We start from the raw sequence: 23772 nt of genomic DNA on the forward strand, positions 1-23772 counted from the left end.
CGAAGGAGGCGGCTAACGGAGGCGGTGTGAGGAGAGGGGCTGGAAAAAGGAAAGAATCGGACGGGGGTTGGATGTCGGCCCGAATAGGGGTGGAAAACAAGGGTAAAGGACCTTAAATCTCCGGTCGCTTCGGTGGTCGGGCCAGGATTAAGATTTTATTTTATCAGGACGTTTCTTAACGGTGCCGCGTTAACTTTAAACGTAATCCCTTTACGACACGCCCGCCCCCTCCTCTTTACGACGAAGCTGAGGAATCTCCAGCGGAGCCAGTTCACAACGGAGGACAACGGGTGTTCGTCCGTGGACCAACTCATCCCCTCTTCCACCTCTTCCTATTTATTATTCAAATTCAACGAACGCATCGTACAAATTCTACTCTCTACAGAACGATACAGTTTAGACGGACTGAAAGAACACCTGCGATACCAAGGACCACCCCTTTCTTAACCAACGATACTCCCTCGGTTCAGGATAGATAGCTCTATTAATTTCCCTAAAAACAGTCGACGCTCGAGCCACTTCGACCCCATAACTTTCGAGCAGCACCCCTTCTACCGCGCCCTCAGTTGCTTTATTCGAAAGCTTCATCAAACGCGTTCACTTTGTTGCAGCGGCGAAGGAGAGGGCGTCGGGCACTCTTTGTTCAGGGGGTGACTGTGTCTTCCTTACGAGCGGTGGCGCCATGAAAACGTACATAAAGCGCGGCGTATCGGTCGGTTCGTGCTGGCTCGTGAAACTCGCGATCGAGAACGCGTCCGGATTTTCAGGTTTATAGCTCCCCCGCACGTTCTTATGGACGCGTCCCCGCGGATTATTGTTATGGCGCTAGATCCGGCTCGTCCGGTGTTTTCGTGCGTATGCCGAAAACAAGATCCCCGTGACGGACCTCTGTCTCTGTCCATTTAATCTCTCCTCACCTTTTATCGAGTTCCGGTCGTTGGTCACAGCGAGAGAGATTGGCTGTTTCATGGAAACTAACGAGCATAACTTTGGCTTGTTTATTGTATTAACGGGGTGTTCCTTTAGATTGGGCTCTCTGCTCGAGGCTGGCGGCTGGATGTTATATAAAAGTCGATTTTTGAACGGCTTCGCACGGACAAAGCGTGAACGCGGAAGACTGGGTGGGGTAGCAATTTAATTAATCGAGTTGCCACGGCGGCCATTTACATTCCGCATTTCCAGAGAGTATCCTGGCAAGTCTCGAACGGCGTTACCGCTCCCCGGAGTGCAATGGCAGCTTCTTACGGGCTTGTGTACATTTTCAAGCCTCTCCTCGACGAGCGAGCACAAATGTAACTGGGTATAATCCCATTCTCGCCACCTTTTCGCTACGCCGCGCTGCACTTTTCGTCCTTTGGGATCTTCGACGCTTAAAGGAAGGTCTCGTTCGATTTTAAAGGGCCGGGAAATCATTTGGCGGCCATGTTGGTATCAGTGATTCCGCGTCGATTCTGTGGTTACGTTCGATCGAAAGAGAAGAACGATTAACGTTTAGTTTGGATAAGTTATCTCTGGTCTACTCTAGAGAGAATTTGAAATTAATTTCACGCGACAATGAGGGAGGAAATTTTTTGTAACAAGATTTTTCGAGGAACCACAAACGTGGTAGTTAATAATGCGTAGGTTTAATTAATTAACTCGGTTATTTCGACGACCTCGAGTTAACAACGAAGTTTCGTCCTCCGGAAATTACAAGTCACAAACTTCTCTACTGACTTCATTTCCTATTCGCCCTAGTAATCGAGGCTGCGGCGAATTAAAAAATTCAGGGAAAGAACAAGCTTCTGCCAAATAATCTTCCCCTCTACTTTAAACTGTCGTTAAATTCCGGAATTAACGCGACAAGTGTTCGTCATCGCATTGGCATGCATTAAGAAGTAAATGAGTGCCACAAAAAAGTCCACTCGCGAGACAATTTCGAGCGTTACTCAAAAATGATTCGCCTAAATCTCTCGTAGATGCCCCGCAAGGAGGGCACTAAAACAAGTTGGCCAATTGAATCGAAAAACGTCAGCCAAAAGTGAAATAAAATTCCCGCAGTCACATATTGTCCTCGTTCCGCAGACCCTAAGGAGGTTACCAGATGCAGAAAATCGGCGGTGACTCGTTCCCCGTGGCGTTCTCCAGTTTCCAATCTAATTTATGTCCGGTCGTTAGACGATTCAATGAAAGGAGCACGCTTATGCGGCCAATTTGACGTGCACCCTTTCCACCTGAGGGTGCGCCACCCTCTTACAACCATCTTTCCGTCCGACTCCTCCTTCAGCGTTGTCGTATCTCCTCCAGATGTTCCCCTATCCCATCTTCCACGATCCTTCGAACTCTTTTTTCAATTCTTGATAGTTTCGAATCTCTTTTCTTTGCCTTCAGATTTTCTTCTGCGCTATCGTTTTTTAAACGTTCTCCTTTAGGAAGAGAGTTTGCTGTCCGTTCTTTTGGCCAGTTCTTTGGTTTATTTTCTAGAAGGATGCACCTCGAAACTTTACTCTCTTCGAGGAATTCGAAACTTTTTTTTTATAAACATGCAACGTCCACCACGTCAGCCACCGTCAAGATATTCGCTGGCTCAACAGGATAGAGCACCATGAAAACTCCACGCTTAACCATCGCTGCTGAAACCATTTACCAGCGCCCACCGCACTCTTTTTATCTCACCCTACCCACCGATAGCCTAGCTTCACCTCATTCCCTCGAATCTCGCGCCACTAACCCCGCGGATGCGCTTCTTCTGGCCACGGTTAACTATCGTCCGTGACGAAGACGCATCAGAGAACGTGCTCTGTGGAGCGTGGCGCACGCGATATCCGGCGGATGTTACGGCGGCAGCCGCAGCCACAGGCTCTCGCTGATCGCCACCCTCGATCTGCGGAGGCGCATCGAATGAAACGAGTCCGGGACAGGGAAAACCGGCGAAGATAAGTGAGAATCGAGCAGACGCGGCTCTTGCTGGATTCCTGGACTACCGATCGCGGTTCTATTTCGAGGGATTTTCGGTGGAGGTTTCCTGACGACGCGGATGAAAATCACTCGAATAGATGACGATTCTATACCACGTAAATTACGAGTAACAGAAACAAAAGTTATTCGAAGTTTATAAACATTGGTGGACTTAACACTTGTATGTATAATTGATGGATTAGAAATAAGATAAGCGAATCAGTAGCAGTGAATCACGATTAACGGAATTATTAGAACGCCGTTCGAAACGGTCTTTCGAGTGATTATATCGGCCGCAGCTGATCGCCAGCCGATATTATTTTTCATAAATCTCCCCGGGGCATATTTACGCGCCTCCGGCCCCTCTAATCTTCTTTCCCGCGGCCGTTGTTTGTTATCATTATTCCCTCGCGGGGCGAGTTTTTGCCCGAGCCATCCCACGGCGAGATTTATTTCGCTACTTACAATTAGTTTCTGAGTCTGCCCTGAAAATGCATCGCGTCGCCCGCTAGCGGAGCGTCCTCGTGATTTAACAAGCCGCGTGCCCGGCGATATTTTCCCGCGCTTAAACGGGAATTTATGGCGGCCCCGCTTGTCGAAAGAGAAACATGGCCGTGGGGCACTACGGTCTCGCGAAATAAAAGAATATGAAATTACAATATATAAAGGCTGCAGATCGATTCGAGATGCGTCTCGCCACCCGCCGACAACGGTTCCTTCGTTCCTTCTTCGAACTACACAACGACGAACCGAAACTACTGCTTCCGCGGACTGTCCAAAAAATGCAACAAGTGTGTCCACGAGTTGTTTCAAAAGACTCCGCGATCCAACCCCCAAGTCTGAGAACCTCGCGGGAAAACCTTGAAACCCTCTCCCCGTCGCGAATGGACCAGAGAACCAGCATGCTCAGCGGTATGGAACGCCGCATTTGACGATGATTTTCGCAGGAACACCGTGGCGGGGTGAGTCGCTTCCGGTGAACAGATCCCTGGTCAACGAGCAATTTTCCGGCCGATTGGCCGGCGGAACGTCCAACTTCCAGTCAAGTCGATCTCCGTCGACAGGAAGAGACACGCTTGTTTACCCCGTTCGCCCCTACGTCCGCCACCCCCCATCTCCGGCATACGTTCGCTCCTTAACCTCATCCTGGTGGCGCAGGGTGGACGCGTCCTTCGTATATTACCGGGCAGCTACGTGACTGGAATGTTCCTCGGTGAATTTCGAGGGTGGTTACCTCTTCCGAGGACCGCGTGGCTCAGTGAAACCCTCCATTTTTTTTTTTTTTTCGAACCTCCAGGCTGGCCACTGAGCGAGTGTCAACACGGGGGTGTGTTTGAGTTGGCTCGTGAGTCTGGCCAGCTGCGAGGCTCAGAAATACAGCGGGTATATTTATCGGAAAATTGGAATTTCGCGTGTGTCAGGGGTTGGACCGTGTTAATGAGTTGCGATTCGGGGCGATGGTGATGTAACACGAATTTGGTTCGAGTTCGGATCCAACTGATAGAGAGGCATTCCAGCGGAGCAGGGTCTCTTTCGATTCACGTGGGATCTATGCTGTATTCTTTATTTAAACGGGGAATTCATTTGCAGATATTTCCAGATGAGTTCATAATTCATAAATCTCCGTTTGCCCGAGGCGAGCGGCGGGGCTACGCGGAGCACGAGCTGGTTGTGTAGTGTTTGTTGATTTTAAAAGAGGTGCTGAAAAACAGGCGAGCCCACCCGGTGAGCGCTACTTAAAAATTTCATCTCGATCCTTTAAACAATTCAATCCGACATCTCTGGTTCCCCTGAAATTTTAAATCAACACCGGCCGCCGCGTTTTAGAAATTTCCACTCTATATTCTCTTTCCTCTTGAAATATAATAATTGCGCGGCCATGTTCCATCCCCGCGGTCGTATAGAATTTCGCCGTGGGAGCGGAAACGTTCGATGTACGTACGGACCCGTTGAAATAGACCTGGATTATAATATTTTCTCCGGTTACAAGGGCCGTCGATGTGAAATTAGGCGCGTTATAAATTTTCTTGCTCGAACAAGAATTGATGAAAAAACGAGGGGGCCAACGTCGAGAGAGAACGCGGGAGCTAAGCCGCGGTACCGACAGGAAATTGTGAGATATGTTTATTCCCGCGTATTCTTTAAATCGGCTGGTACATCGCAATGTACGGCTACCACCTAATGGAGGCTCTGCCGCCATTATCCGGTTTCCTTAATTCTGATAACGCGAAACGGGGGAAGGCCAAGGTGGGAAATATCGCGGAAACGGGGGCTCGCGGAAAGAGCTCGCCGTGGAAATGGCGATAGCAAGGAAATATTGAAAAACAGCGGCTGCTAAAATGAAAAACACAGAGGAGTCGGCTCTACGGAAATATTGAAAAGCACACCGCGTCGAAAAATAAATACAGAGCACATACAATACGCGGAGGGGCAACAACAACACCTGCGAAAAAATGGGGGGACGGGAATAAAAAAAAAAAAGGGGGAAAAAAATTGGAAGAACACGGGTAAAAAGCTATAAAGCAGAGAATTGTAAAATAAAAGCCGATATATCGCGAGTATTAAAACGGAGAAAATACCACGGCGAAAAATGGAGAATGCCTGGTTATCGAGAAACATTTGACACTCGAAATGATTTTTCGGCAAACGAGATGGTACAAGTTCGTTTCGAGACCGGTATTTAATATCAGAGATGAGAGACGTATCTGTTATTTCGATTTGTCGAAGAATTTTCGCGAATTTCGTGCTGCAGGGTTGACTGGAATAAGAATCGCGAGATGACGAAAAAACGAACGACAATGGCGGCCGTCTCTGATGTGTCTTCCACTCGAAGATTGAACACGCGTATCGAAATACGATATATCGATCGAATCAGAATGTCTCCGCGCCTTTTCCTCGGTTCCCGCTGAGAGCGAGTAATAAAGTTATATACCCTGTGTGCGCGTATCCATACAGTTGCTCGTTGGACCGATGCAAGACGGAACAATGAATTAAAATGGGAACAGAGATGAAAGGCTGTTCGTCGGAGTGAAAATCAAGCGGGCCAACGACAGCACGCGTCTGGTATCGAAGACGAAAACCTACTAGAAAGCAAAATAACTTAATCCTGCGTCCATTCAACGTTCCAACAACAGCCTCTGAGCTAATTCGCGTCTTTACCATGAAATTTCATTCCATCTAGTTACTTTTATCTTCTCACCAGCGCCAGTTTCCCTCTAGTTACATTCCGTATCCTAGTCCAATCTAAAACAGGGGCAAACAATATCCCTAGGAACGATTGTACGCCAGCTCGTTAGAAATAAGTTACCAGACGCGGAACAGAATAACCGTCCGTGCGTTTTGCAACGTCAATTCCCCGTCAAAAGCGAGCTCATATCCTCGCAACGAAAAAGGTGGCTGCAGCAGCAAAAAAAAAAGAGAAAAAAAAGAGGTAGCGCGTGTCAGACGGACGCGTCTCGTCCAAAACAGTCTGGCCAACGATTGCCTCTGGCGTGCTCGCGAATTCGCCCTGCCTACTGTTTCCCTTCGATCGCGTTTATCCGTGAAACTAGCGCTCTTCCGGGTGAAGCGCTCTAATCGAGATCGCCTCATTTTTGCCCGGGGAATCTATTTACATGAACAAAAACCGTTCCGCGCGAGCGCAGCGGGCTTTTTTCGCCGGCCAATCATCGTTAACTGCGCGAACGAGCGGTTCCCTGACTCGGTCAAAAGCGTTCTTTGAGTCAGCCCGGCGCAATAAAAGGGCCACGCGAGTGATAGTCGCGATCTAATAACCAGCCGTGTTTTTCGCTTTCTTTTTTTCCTTCTCCTTCTTTTTTTTTTTCATACCGTTGGCTCGCACGCTCGCGCGCACTCGCGTCCCTAACGCCGACAGTTTCAAACGTTCCCGATCAAAGCTTGTTTTTATGCATCTCAGCCCGATCTGTTCGATTAAAAACGAGGACCAGGTAACCATTTACGAGTCTGTTCGCCTGTAAATAGCGCTCTCCATCCACCGGATACGTCTACGAAATTAAATGCGCGCGCGCATACGTGCACGTATACGTTGTTAGGTTGTTCCTTCCTGTTTTTTATTCCCTTTCCTCCTCTCGTAAGCATAATCGAGCATGTGTCTGGTGCAATCACGCGAGCCTCCAGCAAGTTGCCACGATTTTCTCGTTTCACTTTGTTTCACGGTATACTAGGGGAATCTGGTATTTTCTTTTTTTTTCGTCTCGTTCGTTTCTCGTCGCTCTCTTCTTCTTTCTCTCTTCTCTTCTTTCTTTTTTTTTTTGTTCGTTCTTTCACTGCGCCGCTGTGTTATCCGGCGGCTTTGTAGCCTCGCGTTCGAAGTATCCGGCTTCTGCCGTTGGCGTTCATCGATTTATGAATTCGTCCGCGAGCGAAGATGTTTTTTCGCGGTGCGCCGCGGCGATACGGGGTTGGATAATGCACGGTTGGCGACACTGTCGCGCGCCGCGCCCGAGACGAGCGTTAGAGAATGACGGAATCAACGGCGGACTCCTGCGAATGATCGATTTACGAGGGTTTGATTACGCTCGAGAAAGGGGACGCGAGGCGGATCGCGGCGCCCCATCGATTACCCATACGACCTCCGCTTTCTCTCGCATCGATCGCGTTCTTTAATGCATTTTGTTTGGTCGAAAATATGTTTCCGCCCGTGCAAAGCCGCGACGCGGCACGGAAAACGAGCACGGGGCAGAGAAAACTTCGTTTGAAAAGCTTTCGGAAACCGGGAAACGTCCGAGCGCGCTCGAAAACCGATGGGGAGGGAGGCAACGAATTTTTGCGGGGGGGGAAAAAGTAATTTCGAAGCCATTTTCGAGAAAAAAAGGAACGACAATGGGCAGAGCTTTCAATTAACCGAGAGAAAAAAAAGAGTGTTTCTCAAAATTCGACCAACACCGGAACGGTAGATTGACAATCAGAGCTGGCAATTATCGCTATACCTGTGCGAACGAAATTTTCCCAGGAATTCCCTGGGGCCGCGTACCGGCTAATATATTCCTCGGCTCGCGTGGAAGAAACGAGGGAGGGAATATATTCAGGATATTGAGAGTAATTGTACGTAAACAATCGCATTCTTCACGGCGAGTTCCTCCGTCACCTTTACCAGCAAATTCCACGGAATTCTTTCATTACCACAAATGAATTACCTGCCAGCAACTCCGCCACGATTGCAAATTTCTCAAAGGGATTTATTATCGCGGTTTCCGCCGCTTTCCGGCCGCTGTTCCTTTTTATTATTCTGTGTACGCGACCTTAATAGCCCTCCGACGCGGCGAGGACGCTGCTGAAAGGGGTGCGAGCGCCGCGGGAGGGACGAAGGGTGCCAGCCGCGCTTCCCATTGTGCGGAATCAGCCGTTGCCTCCCTCTAGACGATGACGTAAAATATATTGGGATCGTAAAAGCATTCGAAAGAAGTCCACGATTATCTGTTTACCCGTCGACCGCGTTCTCCCCCTTTATCCCACCCGCCATTTTTATTGTCAGCGATTGTCCCCGCCGGAAAATCACTTTTGACGATTCGCTCTTTCAAGAAATAACCGTGTCCCGTTGCCTCTCGTTCGCTTAGAGCAACGTTACCAGAGACAGTTCCAGAGAACGTCTCTCGCGTTCATCCCCTGCTTCTGTCTCGAGGGTAAAAAATAATTTTTGACTCGGACGAGGAAGGGAAAAATCCTCTGCACGCGGGTGACGACATTTACGAGTGAAACAACACGTTTCTCTGGGGTTATCTGGGACAGAAAGCGGGGCCGGATGTCAGCTTGGTAGACGTAACAACGTCGAAAGCGGCCTCTCGAAGAAATAGATTCCCGTTTCGCGGCCCCGTTGAATCGAACGAAGGTTTTATGCGGCGCACGGTGCTCCACGGCTCGATATACAGCCACGATAAGAACATTTCTCGCCGATAAGGGCGCGTTTCCCTCCTGTTGCACCAGCCAGAGGGGCCACCGGAGTCCTCGCGTTCCCGATCGACCATATCGATACCTCGCCCCAGGAATATTTATACAGGCTGGTCCTACTGCTTCCAATTCACTACCTTCTCGACACCCGAGGAGTTTCTTAATTCCCGATTATACTGCTGGTAATAAACGCTGGTCCTCGATTCGATTCTTTGCCTCCCAGTCTCCAGAAGCATTTCGTTGGCGCTGCTTGGGGGGGTGGTTCAGGATTTATGGGGTGGAAATTGTTCGCGAGATTAATCGTGGGACTTTGTAATCGCGAACTTGGAATTCTCATTCAGATGTAAAATTCGGATTTTTTTAGAGAAGCGGAGATGGAATTCCCTTGAAACATCTCTCTGATTCATTCGTGAAGAGTTTTCCGTGCCTGTAGTCCATCGAGAATTCTTTCGAACCAAGTGGATTAATAAGGGACGCAGTGTTCACGGGTGGAGGGTAGCGAGCGGTACCAACGCGGTGTTGTCGAGCGTTCGCAAAGTCGCGACGAGATTCGGTGGCCATAGAAACGAAGCTCCTTTGTGCGCGGCGTTGCGAAGGAATGCTATTCTGTTCGAGACAGGGTGCAACGATCATAAATATCGCGGAGGAAGGGGCGCTCGGTTGAATATCGATTGTGGCAGCCCGACACAATGGCCGTCCGTATATTTATCAACGCGCAGTACACCGTCCGCATCCGCGTCCACGACGAGACTCGTCGACGATAACAATTGCGCGCGGGTTACGCGAGGGTTAATCGTTCGAGTTACACGCGGCCCTCGATTCTTCCCGCGGCTTTGAGAAAAATGGGGGATGAAAACGCGTTCACTCTCTCGACTCGAGAGGAAAGTCTGAATCGAACTCGCGACGCGTTAATCGATCGATCGATCCCAGACATGGTCATCTAAGTCTCGAGAAGAACCACTCGATCTTTCGCGATCAGTGTTGGTAATTATTCGAGTTCTCGCGAGGAACCTGTCAGAGGCGTCGCCAGAGAGTCCAGCTAAAATTCCGTGAGCCTCTTAACCGCGCCACCCTTCGCTCTGTCCCGTGGCGGAGGATTAAAAGTCGACGAGGCGTGTCCAAGTTGTCAAAAGAGGAACAGCTAAATACAGCTGGCCGTGGTGGAACGATGAAGCGGGACGTGATCTCCATTATCGTCGAGCGTTTTGCATAAATTACCCGGGGCCACGGTTCGGAAAAATCGACCGACGTGCCACATCGTGTGACGCGAGTGATCGATAAATCCTCCGGCTGGAGAGGACTCGAGGAATCGAGACGAACGAGGGCACGGACGAGGAGTTAGGCCCCGCGCAGAGGCGCTGGTAGGGAGAAAATGAATTTACAATGATTTACCGCGAGGATATCGCCTGGCATCCATCCTGACGGTTATTATACGTGTATAGAGAAGGGACGAGGGACGAAGCCTCGGTTGCGTGACGGAAAGCCATTTTTCAGTGGCTTCGCGACGCGAATACGAACCGGCCGAGTTGACGTTTTAATCGATCGGTAAATAGCCCCTGTTTTCGAGACATCGAGATAATTACCGACCCGCGACAGCCTTCGACGTCCACCTGAGACACCGTGGATCGCGTGAAACTCCTACGCTCGATGACGGTTAATGGGGAAAGTTCTCGTCGCGGATAATCTGATCGGCAATCGCTGGTTCATTATGGCCCGTGACCGGGAACAGCGATGTCGCTTTATCGAACCGGGTACGATGATTGGTGAGCAGTCATCGTTTTGTTCGTATTTTCTATTCCGTGTAAAAAATGGTCTATATTGAGGGTTGATATTTGTTCAACATCGATTTATCGGTATACGAGAGGAGTTTCTATTAGTTGGAATTGAAATATCATCTTGCGAGACTCTGCTCTCGTGCTGCGTACTATCGACGGTGTAGAAGATCGAGAGTTTTTATGATTACTTTATAGCTTTTTAGAATTAAATTGAGTTTAGCTAAGGCGGTTGCTAAGATTGAAATACATATGTTAGTTAAATAAATGTTGCCAGGAATCTTCGGAGGCGCTGGCCCTTCTGTACTACTTCGAACGATACTTATTGGTAAGTTTGCTCGTTTCTATCGAATTTTATGCTCGATTCAAGTCTGATTTCGCTGTTTAATTGTGAATGCAGGTTTCTGGCAGCCTCTACTCGCCGTGGTCCAACAAGAAGCCTGCGAAGCAGCTGGATTTCTTTGGAAAACGAACAATAAATTAGCTGAGACGAGAAACACAGGAGATACGATCCCAGTGAGCGAGAAATTAATTCCTTGCCTGTTAGTGAAACGTTTCTGACGTACAAACGTGAACAATTCTGCACAATATACAATTTAACGAAGAACTCGGACAAGAAGAGGTAGAAATTCCTGCAGCAATGGCCATCAGCCTCCCAACCAGAAGAAAGAGCACTTCGAAACATGATTTAATCGATATTACATATAATATATTATTTGATACACATTTATTATAAATTCATACAAAATTTAGTCATAAGATATACTGTAAGTGGGTTTGCGATAATAATTTATAATAATTAGCTTGTAAGAACACTTCCATATATTGTACGTTAATAGGAATGTTCAATAAACAATTAGATAGTGTTAATTAATTGTTTATTTCATTAATAACCTGTCCAACTATCCTGAAAAGACCAATCCCAATCCTTAAACGAGAAAAACTCGTAAAAGTAGTCCCGTACAGAATTAAACTATATAGTTGTATTAATGGAGGGAAATAATTCAAGGAAATGACGTCATTTCCTGGAATTTTGAGAGTTCTTGGAAATGACGTCATTTACCAGGAAGTGGCATTACGAATACCTCCTTGCGTATCATGTTCTCCTGATACAAAGTCCGAAAATCGAGATTTCTCAAGTAAAGTGGCAATTTCTGAAATTTGAATTTCCCGCCTTTTTTTCGGATACCTCCTCGCATATCATATTCTCCTGATACAAAGTCCAAAAATCGGGTTCTCGATCGAAAAATCCCTGTAAGCTGGCAATTCCTGGAAAATGACGTCACTTCCCAGAATCGCCAGAATTCCAGGAATTCACGATGACGTCATTTCCAAGAAGTGGCACTATTCGGATACCTCCTATGACGTCATGTTCTCCTGATACATTGCCGATTTTTCGACCAAAATCTCGAAAATCCGACTTTGTATCAGGAGAACATGACGTCATAGGAGGTATCCGAATAGTGCCACTTCTTGGAAATGACGTCATCGAGAATTCCTGGAATTTCGGCGATTCTGGGAAGTGACGTCATTTTCCTAGAAGTGGCGCGCATACCTCCTCACTACTTATGTTCTCCTGTTACAAAGTCGGATTTTCAAGATTTTGTTCGAAAAATCGGCAATGTATCAGGAGAACATGACGTCATAGGAGGTATCCGAATAGTGCCATTTCTTGGAAATGACGTCATCGAGAATTCCTGGAATTTTAGCGATTCTTGGAAGTGACGTCATTTTCCTAGAAGTGGCGCGCATACCTCCTTACTACTTATGTTCTCCTGTTACAAAGTCGGATTTTCAAGATTTTGTTCGAAAAATCGGCAATGTATCAGGAGAACATGACGTCACAGGAGGTATCCGAATAGTGCCATTTCTTGGAAATGACGTCATCGAGAATTCCTGGAATTTTAGCGATTCTTGGAAGTGACGTCATTTTCCTAGAAGTGGCGCGCATACCTCCTCACTACTTATGTTCTCCTGTTACAAAGTCGGATTTTCAAGATTTTGTTCGAAAAATCGGCAATGTATCAGGAGAACATGACGTCATAGGAGGTATCCGAATAGTGCCATTTCTTGGAAATGACGTCATCGAGAATTCCTGGAATTTCGGCGATTCTGGGAAGTGACGTCATTTTCCAGGAATTGCTAGCTTACAGGGATTTTTCAATCGAGAACCCAATTTTCGGACTTTGTATCAGGAGAATATGATATGCGAGGAGGTATCCGAAAAAAGCGCGGGAAATTCAAATTTTAAAAATTATCACTTTGCTTGAGAAATCCCGATTTTCGGACTTTGTTAACTATCTTATACTAAGTTATGATAATGATAAGGGAATTGGAATGGATAGAACTCATGGTAAATGAAAAGAGCGTGTTTTGTTCGTCTTAAATAATTAATTTATTTAACTAAATTATTACAATATACAATAAATTACAATCGAGCTTCGTTTTATAACGATATTTGTACTTATAATACAACATTTTGTATGTTTAACGTTACAATTGTATACAGTAAGCCTTACAGCACTAAAAAACATAACAATTTACTTAAAACTAATAGACAATGATATAAAATAGATAGCACAATACGCTATTCTCTTCTCTCTTCTTTCTTCTCTCTTCTCTCTTCTCTCTTCTCTCTTCTTTTTTCTTTTGATTTTCTTTTCTCTCGTCTTTTCCTGAGTGTACCATCTGCACCACACGTATCCACACGCATCATGGCCACCATATAGACACAGATAGCGAACAGGACCGATGTACCTGGATATCGGCGTACATCCTGCAGCGAACGGGACGAGGGGAGTGAAAGTGGATCAGTAGGGTTGAATAGAGAACGTAGCAGTGAATGGAGGGCTGTAGAGAGTGGTGTGTTTCGTTGGAAGAGCCGCGGAGTGGCATTTAAATAGCTTGAAAAAACCAGATTAACCCGAGTTGTAATTAAATAAAGCAAATGCACCTCGCGAAGCATTCGTTGCGTCTCGCATCGGCTTCTGAAAAATGAAAGTTTCCGAAAATTCAAACAAACGTCCAAACGGACACCCAAGTGATTCATGCGCTCTTTAAATTGAAACTTCTCAGGGAAATTCCGAAACTCGGAGGGATTTAAAAAAGTTTCAGCGATAAAGCAGCGCGAAGAAATGCAGGTGCAAGTGATGTTTAATTTCATGCAAAAATGCCCAAAGAAGAGTTTCATCGAACTTCCCTTACAATTTAAACGCGGAGGAAACTTTTTTATCCCGTTACACGTTAATGGTCCATGGGATTTCCCATTTCTTTTTTTTCCTCCTTCTATCCCTCCCTTTGTTATTACTTCTCGAGTTAAGTGAGCTCGATCGACGTTTAATTAATTCCGCGTTCGATTAAATGATGTCGTTCGCGTTACGCAAAACTGTTCGCAGCGGCGGGACAGATGGCAGGAATTTATTGCACGCCACTTCGGTAGTACAAATTTACAGAAGTATCGCAAAATTGATTTCGCGACAGAGTTTCAGCGAGCGTAGAAAAAAAAATTCAAACACTCTTACCTTGCGATTTTTCCGAGCGATACCCGCGTAGCGACACCTACGCTCGTTTCAAATAAAACAAAAAAATATCTATCTGTCTGCCCCAAAAAACCGATTTCACGCAGAGCCAGCATCGCGCGCGGAACACTTCAGCTTCCAGGCGGAACTCAATTTTTCACATCAACAGCCCTTTCCACCCCCTTGCCGGCGTGCGACTCGATCGAATCCAGTCGCAGCCTAATTACCATCAATTCCCGTGCACTCAGCCGGTCGTAACGGCCGGGTCTAATTCAATTTTACATCACTTACAACAATGCACCCGCCGCGTTCGTCGTCCTGGAACGTTCGCTCGTTCGTTTCTCGATCGTCGCCATTTAATAAGCCCGAAACAAAAGGTGGACGACGCTACAGACACACGGATGCGTGTGTACACGCACAGAGACGTTCAACGACTGCTGGTTACCGTCAGACACCGCTCGAGCGGCTCCCAAGCCAGAGGCTTCTCCCCTTTCTTATTTCGCGGATTCTTCCCGGACCTGATCTCCTCGCGCTTTAATATACCCGCGATTACGCGCCAGCTCGCGACTTTATGAGAACCGCCATGCAAGAGTTCCTTCCACCCTCTGCCTGCCCTCCGTCAGGCATTCTTTTATATCCACCGCGGCAGCTTTCGCGAACTCATATTTTCGTGACGGATGGCGGCGAGGAGGGCAAGAAAGGGAGGATATTGCCGTGATCGGAGATTGATTCCATGGGGTTTCGACCGATAATGCGCGAGAATTTAGGTCTGCGGGAGAAAACCAGCCGATACAGTTCTCTGTGATTACGAGAGAAAGAACTGTTTCAGATTACTGGCTAATTTCGTCGTGATTCAGGCCTTAGGGGTGATACCAACTGGAAGATTTAAGGGTAAGCTCGTAAAGGAGTATGATCCTTTAAACTCTATTTAAACGACAGAACTCTCATATTTCAGAAAAAATTTGATTCCTCACGTCATTAGCGAACATTGACTTCAATTTACAATAGAACTGTTTCAGATTTCTAACTAATTTCGTCGTGACTCAGGTGTTAAGGGTGATATCAGCTGGTAGATTTAAGGGTAGCTCGAAAAGGAGTATGATCCTTCAAACTCTATCCAAACAACAAGACTCTTATGTTTCAGGAAAATTGAATTCCTCACGCCGTTAGCGAACATTAATATCAATTTACAATAGAATTGTTTCACAGGGGTAGTTTCAGTTGCAAGGGTAGCTTCAGTTAGCTCGAGGAATTCCCACAATATTAAGTCTTTCACCGCGAAGCGAAAGGAGAATGAAAGAGGTGAAACTAATCGTCGATCCCAGCAATGTCTGACCATGCACGTACCCTTGCTACTCGCTGCAACCGTGGCCGACATGGTCGCGGGGACGGGAACCAAGTACGACTATCTGTTTCGACCGCGATGTTAACTGTTTCAATGAAACGAAAGTGCAATTAAGGAGTAGGAGGATTCAATGTTCCGTTGCACTCGTTTCGACGGAAGTTATTGATGGCCGTCGAGAGTAACGCCGTTAGACAAGCGAGCGGGCGATTAAAAGCGATACGTTACACGCGCACGCCTGGTGCGCGAGCGCTTCACCGAGCGGAGGCCACATATATTGACATTCCGACGCGTGTTGCAGCCGAACCGGAGGATCTCTGTTTAATCCGGCGCGAGCTGTTTATTTATGCGCGCACGAGTGTCTTCGGTGTGCGATGAAAGGATTATATCGCGGCATACCGTCGTAATTACACGTCTGACGCTTCTCTGTTGCTTTCTCGCTCGAATGGATGGAACGACGACGATTTAAGAGTATCTTCGTCAAATGGTTACGCTGTACATACTGATTCGAGTGGCCTTTGAATCATCGAAGGATTCTTTTAGGTTCTGACGATAGAATGAGAGAACACTCACCAGTCAAGGGTAGCCTTCGCGACGTACTGCACCTGGTTCTCTCTGTCAGGATTCAACGGATGATGGTAATGGCGGTCGTTAATAGGCACCACGGAGTGGCAGGCGAGTCGAGTCTCTTTTCGATCGAGGAGCGTCAGGTTGTAAGGCCACGTCAGCAGCCGAGACGCTATCGGGTCCAAGGCCACCCACAATTTATTGTCCACCACCCACGATGGATACGTGCAACGATACGGTGAACTTTCTGCGAAAGAAACAAGAGAAAGAGTATTTCATTAAATATACATTTTAATATTCTCGAAAATGCAAGTGGATTTGTTAATTATCGATGGTGGAAAATGTTGGATTGTTCGTCTAAGAGATACGATTTGAAGGGACATAGCGAAAAATTCGAAATTACACCCGATAAGTTTGATCCGGGGCTGCGAGAGCGAAATAGGATTAGACGTCGAAGAACGAGGCGGGGGATGGCTTCATTCTGCTCTCGAAATAATATAACTCCGCCGCTAACGGAGTTATTCCATCCCCGGAGCGCATAATGTACCCAGAAACTCATTCCCGACTCTTCAAGTTCGCCAAGTCCTCGCGCGCTGATAGCTAAACTACGCGTAAACTTCCGCCGCGTATTACTTTTTATCCCTCGTCCTTCGACTATAAATTTAATTATGCGACTGTCGGGTTCATCAGCCGTCGACATTAACGAGCCATCGGCCAGCCAGAGTTTTCGTTTCGTCCTGTTTCCTGGCGTGTGCGGTCTGGTCGCAAAACGGGGAGGCTAATTAAAAAAAAAAAAAAAAAAAAAAATGATTCTCGACCAACGAATTGAACAATTCCCAGCCCGTTTCGAAGGGCTGTTAATTTGCGACGGTTATGGAGTTGCGGATGCAGTTAACGGAACAGTTTGCCAGGATTTCGCTGGTTGAATTTACGACGAGACGAGAAATTTATTAAACAGAACTTCAAATTGAATCGCAATTCCTTAATTGGTAAGAAAACGTTCACTCATTGTCAGTTCTCCCAGTGAGATCCGTGAAATATTATTCGCGTAAATGCTTTTCAACGACAGCGATCGGAGATCGTTCGATTTGGCAAGAGAAACTGAAGAAATAAATGAAATTTGCAATTTCAGTAGTACGAGTCAACGGATGAGCAGACGCGCAGAAGTAAAATCAAGAATCTGACGCAATTGCCTGTCGATTTCGTGCAGATTCTCATCAAAATACCAGGCCAAGTGTAATATCGCACAATCCAGTAATTACATGCAATTTTTTCTTTAAGATCGCTACTGTTTTTTAAACTTAATACGGCGTTACGTTCGTAGAACGCGTGTCCTATCGAGGTATCGATCGGCTCTCTGCCTAGGCGCGTTGCACGCCGCGTACTTCGACGGCCGTGCATTTTTAACGGTCCATTAATTCGTGCACAGTGATTGATAGCTGCGAGCAGTCGACCATCGACGCGATAACTGTTTGCAGCCGACGAGGACGCACGTTTGCCTACGATTATTGCATTCCCTCTGTATCGTACTACCGTCTAACCTATTTTTTCCATCCCCTGCACACCTCTCGGCGCAATCACTAAATTGTATTATCCGCGACTAGTGCGTGCGAGTGTTCCATTTATTCATTTTACAATCGATACGCGAATCATGCTTCTACACAGATATTACTAACGTAGATAAGATTAGAAAATCTGAAGGGACCAAGATTCCTCCCCCGTACACGCAACACTCGTGTCTCGATATTGTTTCAGTGGTATTTACGATCGTTCCAAGACATCTCCTTCACTTCTTTTCCATTCCACCTGGAATTCATTTCGCTCTACTCCCACGCAAGGGATCGCAGTTCGATGCAAATCAAGGAGCTGCCCGTTTCTGTCGCGGCAGGCTGGAAAGGCGGGCATAAAAAGGGAAGCCGCGGTCGTAAAATGGCGAACGCCCAACCGGGTAGCCCGATATATTTACAATATGATGGCCACGAGTAGAGGGCCATGAGAAAAGCCTTTTCATCTCGCGAGAAATAAGGGGTGACTCGCTGAAATTCACTTCGCGAGCGAATATATCGAATTTGCGAGGCGACTGTCCGACACTCCTCGAATCGTTCGAATGATTATCCATTGTCCCCGTATTTTCGCGGGGGCAGCGAAAGAAATTGCGGCCAGGATTGACGTCGTCGACGCTGACACGCGGAGCGGGCGCAGTGGAGATCCCACGGGCTAATCTGCCTCCTGGAAAGTTTAAATGGAAACGCCAGGCGAACGAGGTTAACGAAACACCCGGGCTAATGTCGCGACAGAGGCGTGGAAAAATTGCTAAGCCGCTTAAACGCTCGGATCGGGCCATCGGAATTCCCAAATTTCTAAACCCCTCCGCTCCGTTCGCGCGTGTCCAGAGAGCTTAGAGCCAATTAACCGATCGATTCGTTCTATTCCTCCTGAGCGCAGCTAAATACTCTTCGAACTGAAAAACGTATCGTTTTTTAATATTCGAAGTCAACCGGATATAAATGCTTGTAAATTCTTTAAACACAGAACGCAATATAAATATAAAACCGTGACATAGACGTTTTAATGTTTCATACTTGCTGAGCCTCTGTTTCCGTTAAAAATTGAGCGCACAGATCTTCTTTATACGGCAGCGAGATGTGTCCGTTACATTTGTAGAATAAAACCGTCCATTCTGTATTTCATTTTCCATCGGTTGCGTTAAAAATATGCCAACTGAGAACCGTCTGCGGATACGTTCTATTTTGTTATTCAGGAGGCATCGAGAAATAAATATCTCCGGCGGCAGGATCGTGCAATCAGTCATATATCCGGGGAATCCAACTGAGCGTGGTTTACCACAAAGCCAGCAACAAGATCATCTCCATCTGATACCGCTGTCTGTTCCTATCCACGGGGTTTCATGGACTGGAAGGCAGCGGCGTATTTTAAACCGGGAACTGGGGCAACGAATCGAATCGAATCGACCGATCGCGGCGCGGGATCGGCTGTGTCGTGCGGATTGATGAATTAAACTTGTAATGAACGATCGCGATGAATGATTAGCTCGCGAGGATTCGATTCCGCATGAATATTCAATCCGCAACGGGGACCATCTTTCGCTCTATCGAGGGAAAAAAAAAGAAAAAAGATAATGGTACCTTCGATGACGTTTCGATTAAGAGAAACGGGCAGAGAATATAGCTCGACGCGAGTTTAATTAAACGCGTTTTAGTTAACGGATAATAAAGGGGACGATGTATCGGCGAATCGAACGGGGAGGATGATTTTATGAATTTAAAATCCAGCCACCGCGAGGAATTCGTCGCGAGACTTTTAATCGTTCCACGAGAATTCCCGTGAAGAATTCCAGTGGAGACCGATCGAAAGATCCCTGGTACCGGGCAAAATCAATCCCAAGAATGTCCAGCGGCGATCGAGCGAGCCCTACGATCGCCTCAATTTGGTTAACCATGACTGCGCCAGCCAGAATCATCGCAATCTGCCAAGGCTACGTTCAGCTATGCGATGCGACGGAATACCCGGAGTAGCTGACGTCCACCGCTCGACAGAGTGTACCCAAGAATCCGATCCGGTGTCCATGGACATCCTCATAGTTTACGTTCTTCGAGCGGAGGCTGCCGCTGTCGGTGCCCGCGGTTTTCATCGTGCCAAGACGCGCGCGATCGGCTAACGACGCCGCTGTATCGGTCCCGCCATCCGTTCACCCGCAGGATCGCCGCCATTGGTCCGAATATGGGCCAACGCGCGCCCATGTGTTCGTGTATCACAAGAGGATTGATTGACGGTGGACGGATGACGCGACGCGTGCAGGTTTTATGGATTTACAAATTTTTAGACTGTTCAGCGGATGAGTGACTGGAGTCAGGGGAGACGCGAGGGTCGTTGGACTTACTCTGCTTCATTTTGAAGGTCTTCGCAGCCTCTTTAACGCTGATCAAGCCCGTGCAAGAGGCATCCAGGCTTTGCGCCAAATTCCACGAATTATTCGAAGTTTGCTCGTAGATGAAGCATCTGTAGCTGTCCTCGTCGGTCGTTTTCCGTGATCCGTGCAGCCTCGCGACCAGATTGTGAGTGCTGCCCTCCTTCCACGTCGCCAGACACTCCAGTTCCACGTCTGAAACGAGACGAAACTAATTGCGGGCTCTCGAAAATTTGTTTAACTCCATTCTGATATCTTCTCAAGGTGCCTCGAGTCTTTCCACGGGTCTGAATCGTTCGCACGGGAATATTCGCGGGTCGCGCGAATCTTCTGACCACCGTTTAGATTTCTCCAATTACCACGACGATACGAACAGCGATTCCAATTACGAGCGGGGCTAAATCGCCGGCAGTGAGAATTATAAACGGAACTATTCTAACCGTTGACCACACCACGAAATGAATTATACCAGCGAGCGTTTTCGCGCGCTATAATAATCGCGGAAAATCGCTCGAGCAGGGAACGGTGGCAACAAATGGTAATTGACAGTGCCGTTAATCATTTCGCCGTAAGCTCTATCGAGCTTCGCGGATTCTCTCGCTTACGCGTTCTGTTAATTAACGTCGCGATCGATTGTGGGTATCGATCGACGGTGAAGAAAAAACGAAATCGCGACCCAATTTCAGGCGAAGTAAATTCATTTCACTTCGAGTGGACGAACCGTGATACTCACCAACGCTTTCGGAGGAGAGCACGTTGGCGCACGCCTGATAGCGTAAAAGCAATCGCGACTCTTGCGTGCAGGTTTCCGCGGTGGACAGCGGCGAGTTGCATTCGAAATCACCGTGGCTGTACGTGAACTCTAGGGGCCCCTTGAAGGGGCAGGGCATCGGGGCTGCCCCCGTGCGGAACAGCGAGATGAGTATGGCGTCGCTGGGCAGCTCGCTGCATATGGTTGGCAAGCTTGGCTTGGGCGACTCGTTGATGCAGTAGGCTGGCGGGTCACAAGGGATTTAATTAAAATTGGCTGGCACGCGCGAATCGATCGCGGTTAGTACTTACACTCTTTATACTGGAGAACGTTCGGATGCTTCATGTGCATCACGATGCAACGATGACATTTGTAGTCGCTAGAAAAAAGAGAAAGAGAATTCCAATTAAAATTCAATTTTTCTACGGCGCGCGCGTCATCGTTTGTAAAGCGTATCCCATTCGTTTCCAATTTGTTAACGCTACGACCGGCCCGTGAAAGTGGAAAAGCAACTCTATCCGCATCAAACGCGTTGGCCACGGGGGAAAAAAAGGGAACATCGAGACGTCAGCCAGGGTGAAATACACTCCTCAAATACGCTCAACTCCATTCAAACACGCTCTTCCGGGCTCGTATAAACAAACAAACAGAAAAAACAAAGAGGAAGAAAGAAAAAATCCAACTCTCAAGCAATCCATCAGCAAAACGTCGAAAAAGTGTTCCATGGGTTCCCGAAGAAATATGGGGTGCGCAAATACCGCCGCGTGGCGCACGTGTGTACATAATTCCGGAGCATTTGTACACGCTGAAAAGACAAACTGCGAGGCGCGGCGGAGAGACAGTGGCGGTTACCAGCGGGCGGGAAAGGGGTGAAAGGACCAAGACTTAGTATCGCGTAGCTACTTAAAACTTTTCGAGCTTGTCTTGTGTCCCTACTAGTTGCTACCTTGCTTACTTAGCTCCGCTCCGCAACTTCTACCTTCCACTATAGTCTCGTCCCCTTCCTGCCTCCGTTGCTTCCTGTTTCTCGTACCCCCAACCCTTCGCCACCCCCTCTGATAGCCGCGAGACGAAGTTTACCTTCGTTTCTGTCTGTCTCGCGTACTTCTCGACGCGCACCTCCATTTTTTCTACCAAAATTCCAATCGATAATAAAACAACGATCGAATGCAATTTGTAATTACAAAACGAGTTGCGATTTTAAACGACCATCACGCGTTGGTACGGACGCGGACCATTGGAACGACGCCTGCGAAAGCTTCCGTTACACATCTGGCGCTGTTTATCGACAGTCACTCATCATTTGAGCGCGAGGCTGTCTCAAAGCTCGAGATCAATGCGAGCGGGCATAAAAGTAGGAGCTCGAGGAGACAAATGTATGCGCGGGGCATGCGCGTCTCCGCACGCATCGGCGGTTTCAGATGTCCGGCGAACAGGAATACTCTCTCTCTATTCGTGCGCTTCGAGCGGGCGGTTCATGGTTCATAAAAGAGAACGGTGCGGAGGGAGGCAAGCGTGTATGTTTGTCTCTGACGTTTATAAATCGATTCCATCCGAGAATACCGGCTGCACTTTTATCGTGTCCTTAAAGTACACCCAGTCGACGTCTTCGTTGTATAAAATTACCATTCCGCTGGATGGAGGGGGTCCGTGCGGAGATTTATGCTGTGGTGCGTCGTCAAAAATTCGTTTGGAGCGTCGTCTAACGTGTCTCGCGGAGGAGATCGCGAGCGTACAGTGCCGCTGGTGTTTCGCGCGGATGCGACGCGCGGCGCTCGTCGAAGGGATCCGGCTCGTTAACCCATAAACGCTTTCCGATCTGGCAGCTGCAGCGTGCTGGGATCGATTCTACGGCTTCCAGATTATTGCACGGCGACACGGCCGGTTTATCGTTTCTCGATGATCCCGAGGACTTCGCGGCGATCCTTTAAGCTTAGTGCCGTCGCGTCTGCGACGCGAACGTCGGAGCGGCGACGTTTACGAGCTCGACGATACTCTGCAGGGACGATTGTTATCGTCCATTTGTATTTCTTTGTACCGACCGTGGACCAATTGAAAGACACGATCGAGAAGGAGATGGGATCGAGGAGATGATCTCGATGGAGGAGATTGTGGAGATGGGAACCTTTAAATATTACGTCCCCTGTTCGATCGTCAGCGGACGCTGGTGGATGCCCAAGGGGGTGCAAAAATGAAACTGTCTTTTCTTAAGTTTTAAGAGGCACTATGAATACTAGAGTTAGGATTCTGGACGTTAGATTTTGGTTCTTTAATTTTGCACCTCGAACCTCTGTATTCTAAACTGTAGATCGATGATTTTAAATGAAAACCACTGACGCGTGGATCACGCGTGTTGGATACTGATTTATAACCCCTCTTGAACTCTCAGGAACGTTCGAAATTTTTTTATCGAACGATTACCTAAGTACATAATTAATTTCCCTCGGATGGAACGTATAGCTGCGACATTGGAAGCTCTGGCGCGAGATTAGGACGAAAATTTGACCACTTTCATACGCTGTCCCTTCCATTCCCGGCCCTATCTCGTTCTCAATTAATTCACCCTCCATTCAGACTCCTAATGTCTGTTTTTACGACGGTGCTTCGCCAACAACTTAACTCTCCGATGTACGGGAATATGGAACAGTTATAAACCCACACGCATCCGCGTGATCCGCTTACGGAATTTCAGGGTGTAAACGTTACGATCGCGAAGGGGTTAATCCGCAAGTAAAACGGAAGGAGATCCCTTAATTCGACGGAGGCATGGAGCCGGGAGTTGGCAAGAATTTTATCTATAGGTTATTACGGGAACACGTTCTTCTATCGCGGCGTGAGCGTTCACGAGAATGTTGATTAAATGTTTCAGCCAAGTTTCGCCGGGGATTCACTCCAATTACACGGATGTTCCATCAACGGACACACCGGCTGAACCTCAACGAGCTCGACTCGGAGCTGATGTCGTAATTAAAAAAAAGCGGGACGGTCATTTTGGAAGGAAAACGAATCGAGAAAAATTTGTACATCGATGGAAAGGGACGCGAAAAGGG

At 47.5% G+C, this 23772-nt stretch overlaps 1 protein-coding gene across 2 annotated transcripts in view; it reads right to left on the bottom strand.

Annotated features, from left to right (window-relative positions):
- Positions 1–23772, bottom strand: part of LOC143427313 (uncharacterized) — a 194791-nt gene that overhangs the window by 7353 nt on the left and 163666 nt on the right. For both annotated transcript variants that reach the window (XM_076901342.1, XM_076901341.1), the window contains exons 5-8: positions 21034–21101; positions 20705–20965; positions 19945–20166; positions 16050–16290 (exon numbers count right to left, since the gene is read on the bottom strand). In XM_076901342.1, coding sequence (XP_076757457.1) covers positions 16050–16290; positions 19945–20166; positions 20705–20965; positions 21034–21101 — 792 coding nt within the window. The remainder of the gene's footprint in view (positions 1–16049; positions 16291–19944; positions 20167–20704; positions 20966–21033; positions 21102–23772) is intronic.

This window comes from Xylocopa sonorina, chromosome 9 (assembly GCF_050948175.1).
Source record: "Xylocopa sonorina isolate GNS202 chromosome 9, iyXylSono1_principal, whole genome shotgun sequence".
In the NCBI taxonomy this organism is placed as follows: domain Eukaryota; kingdom Metazoa; phylum Arthropoda; class Insecta; order Hymenoptera; family Apidae; genus Xylocopa; species Xylocopa sonorina.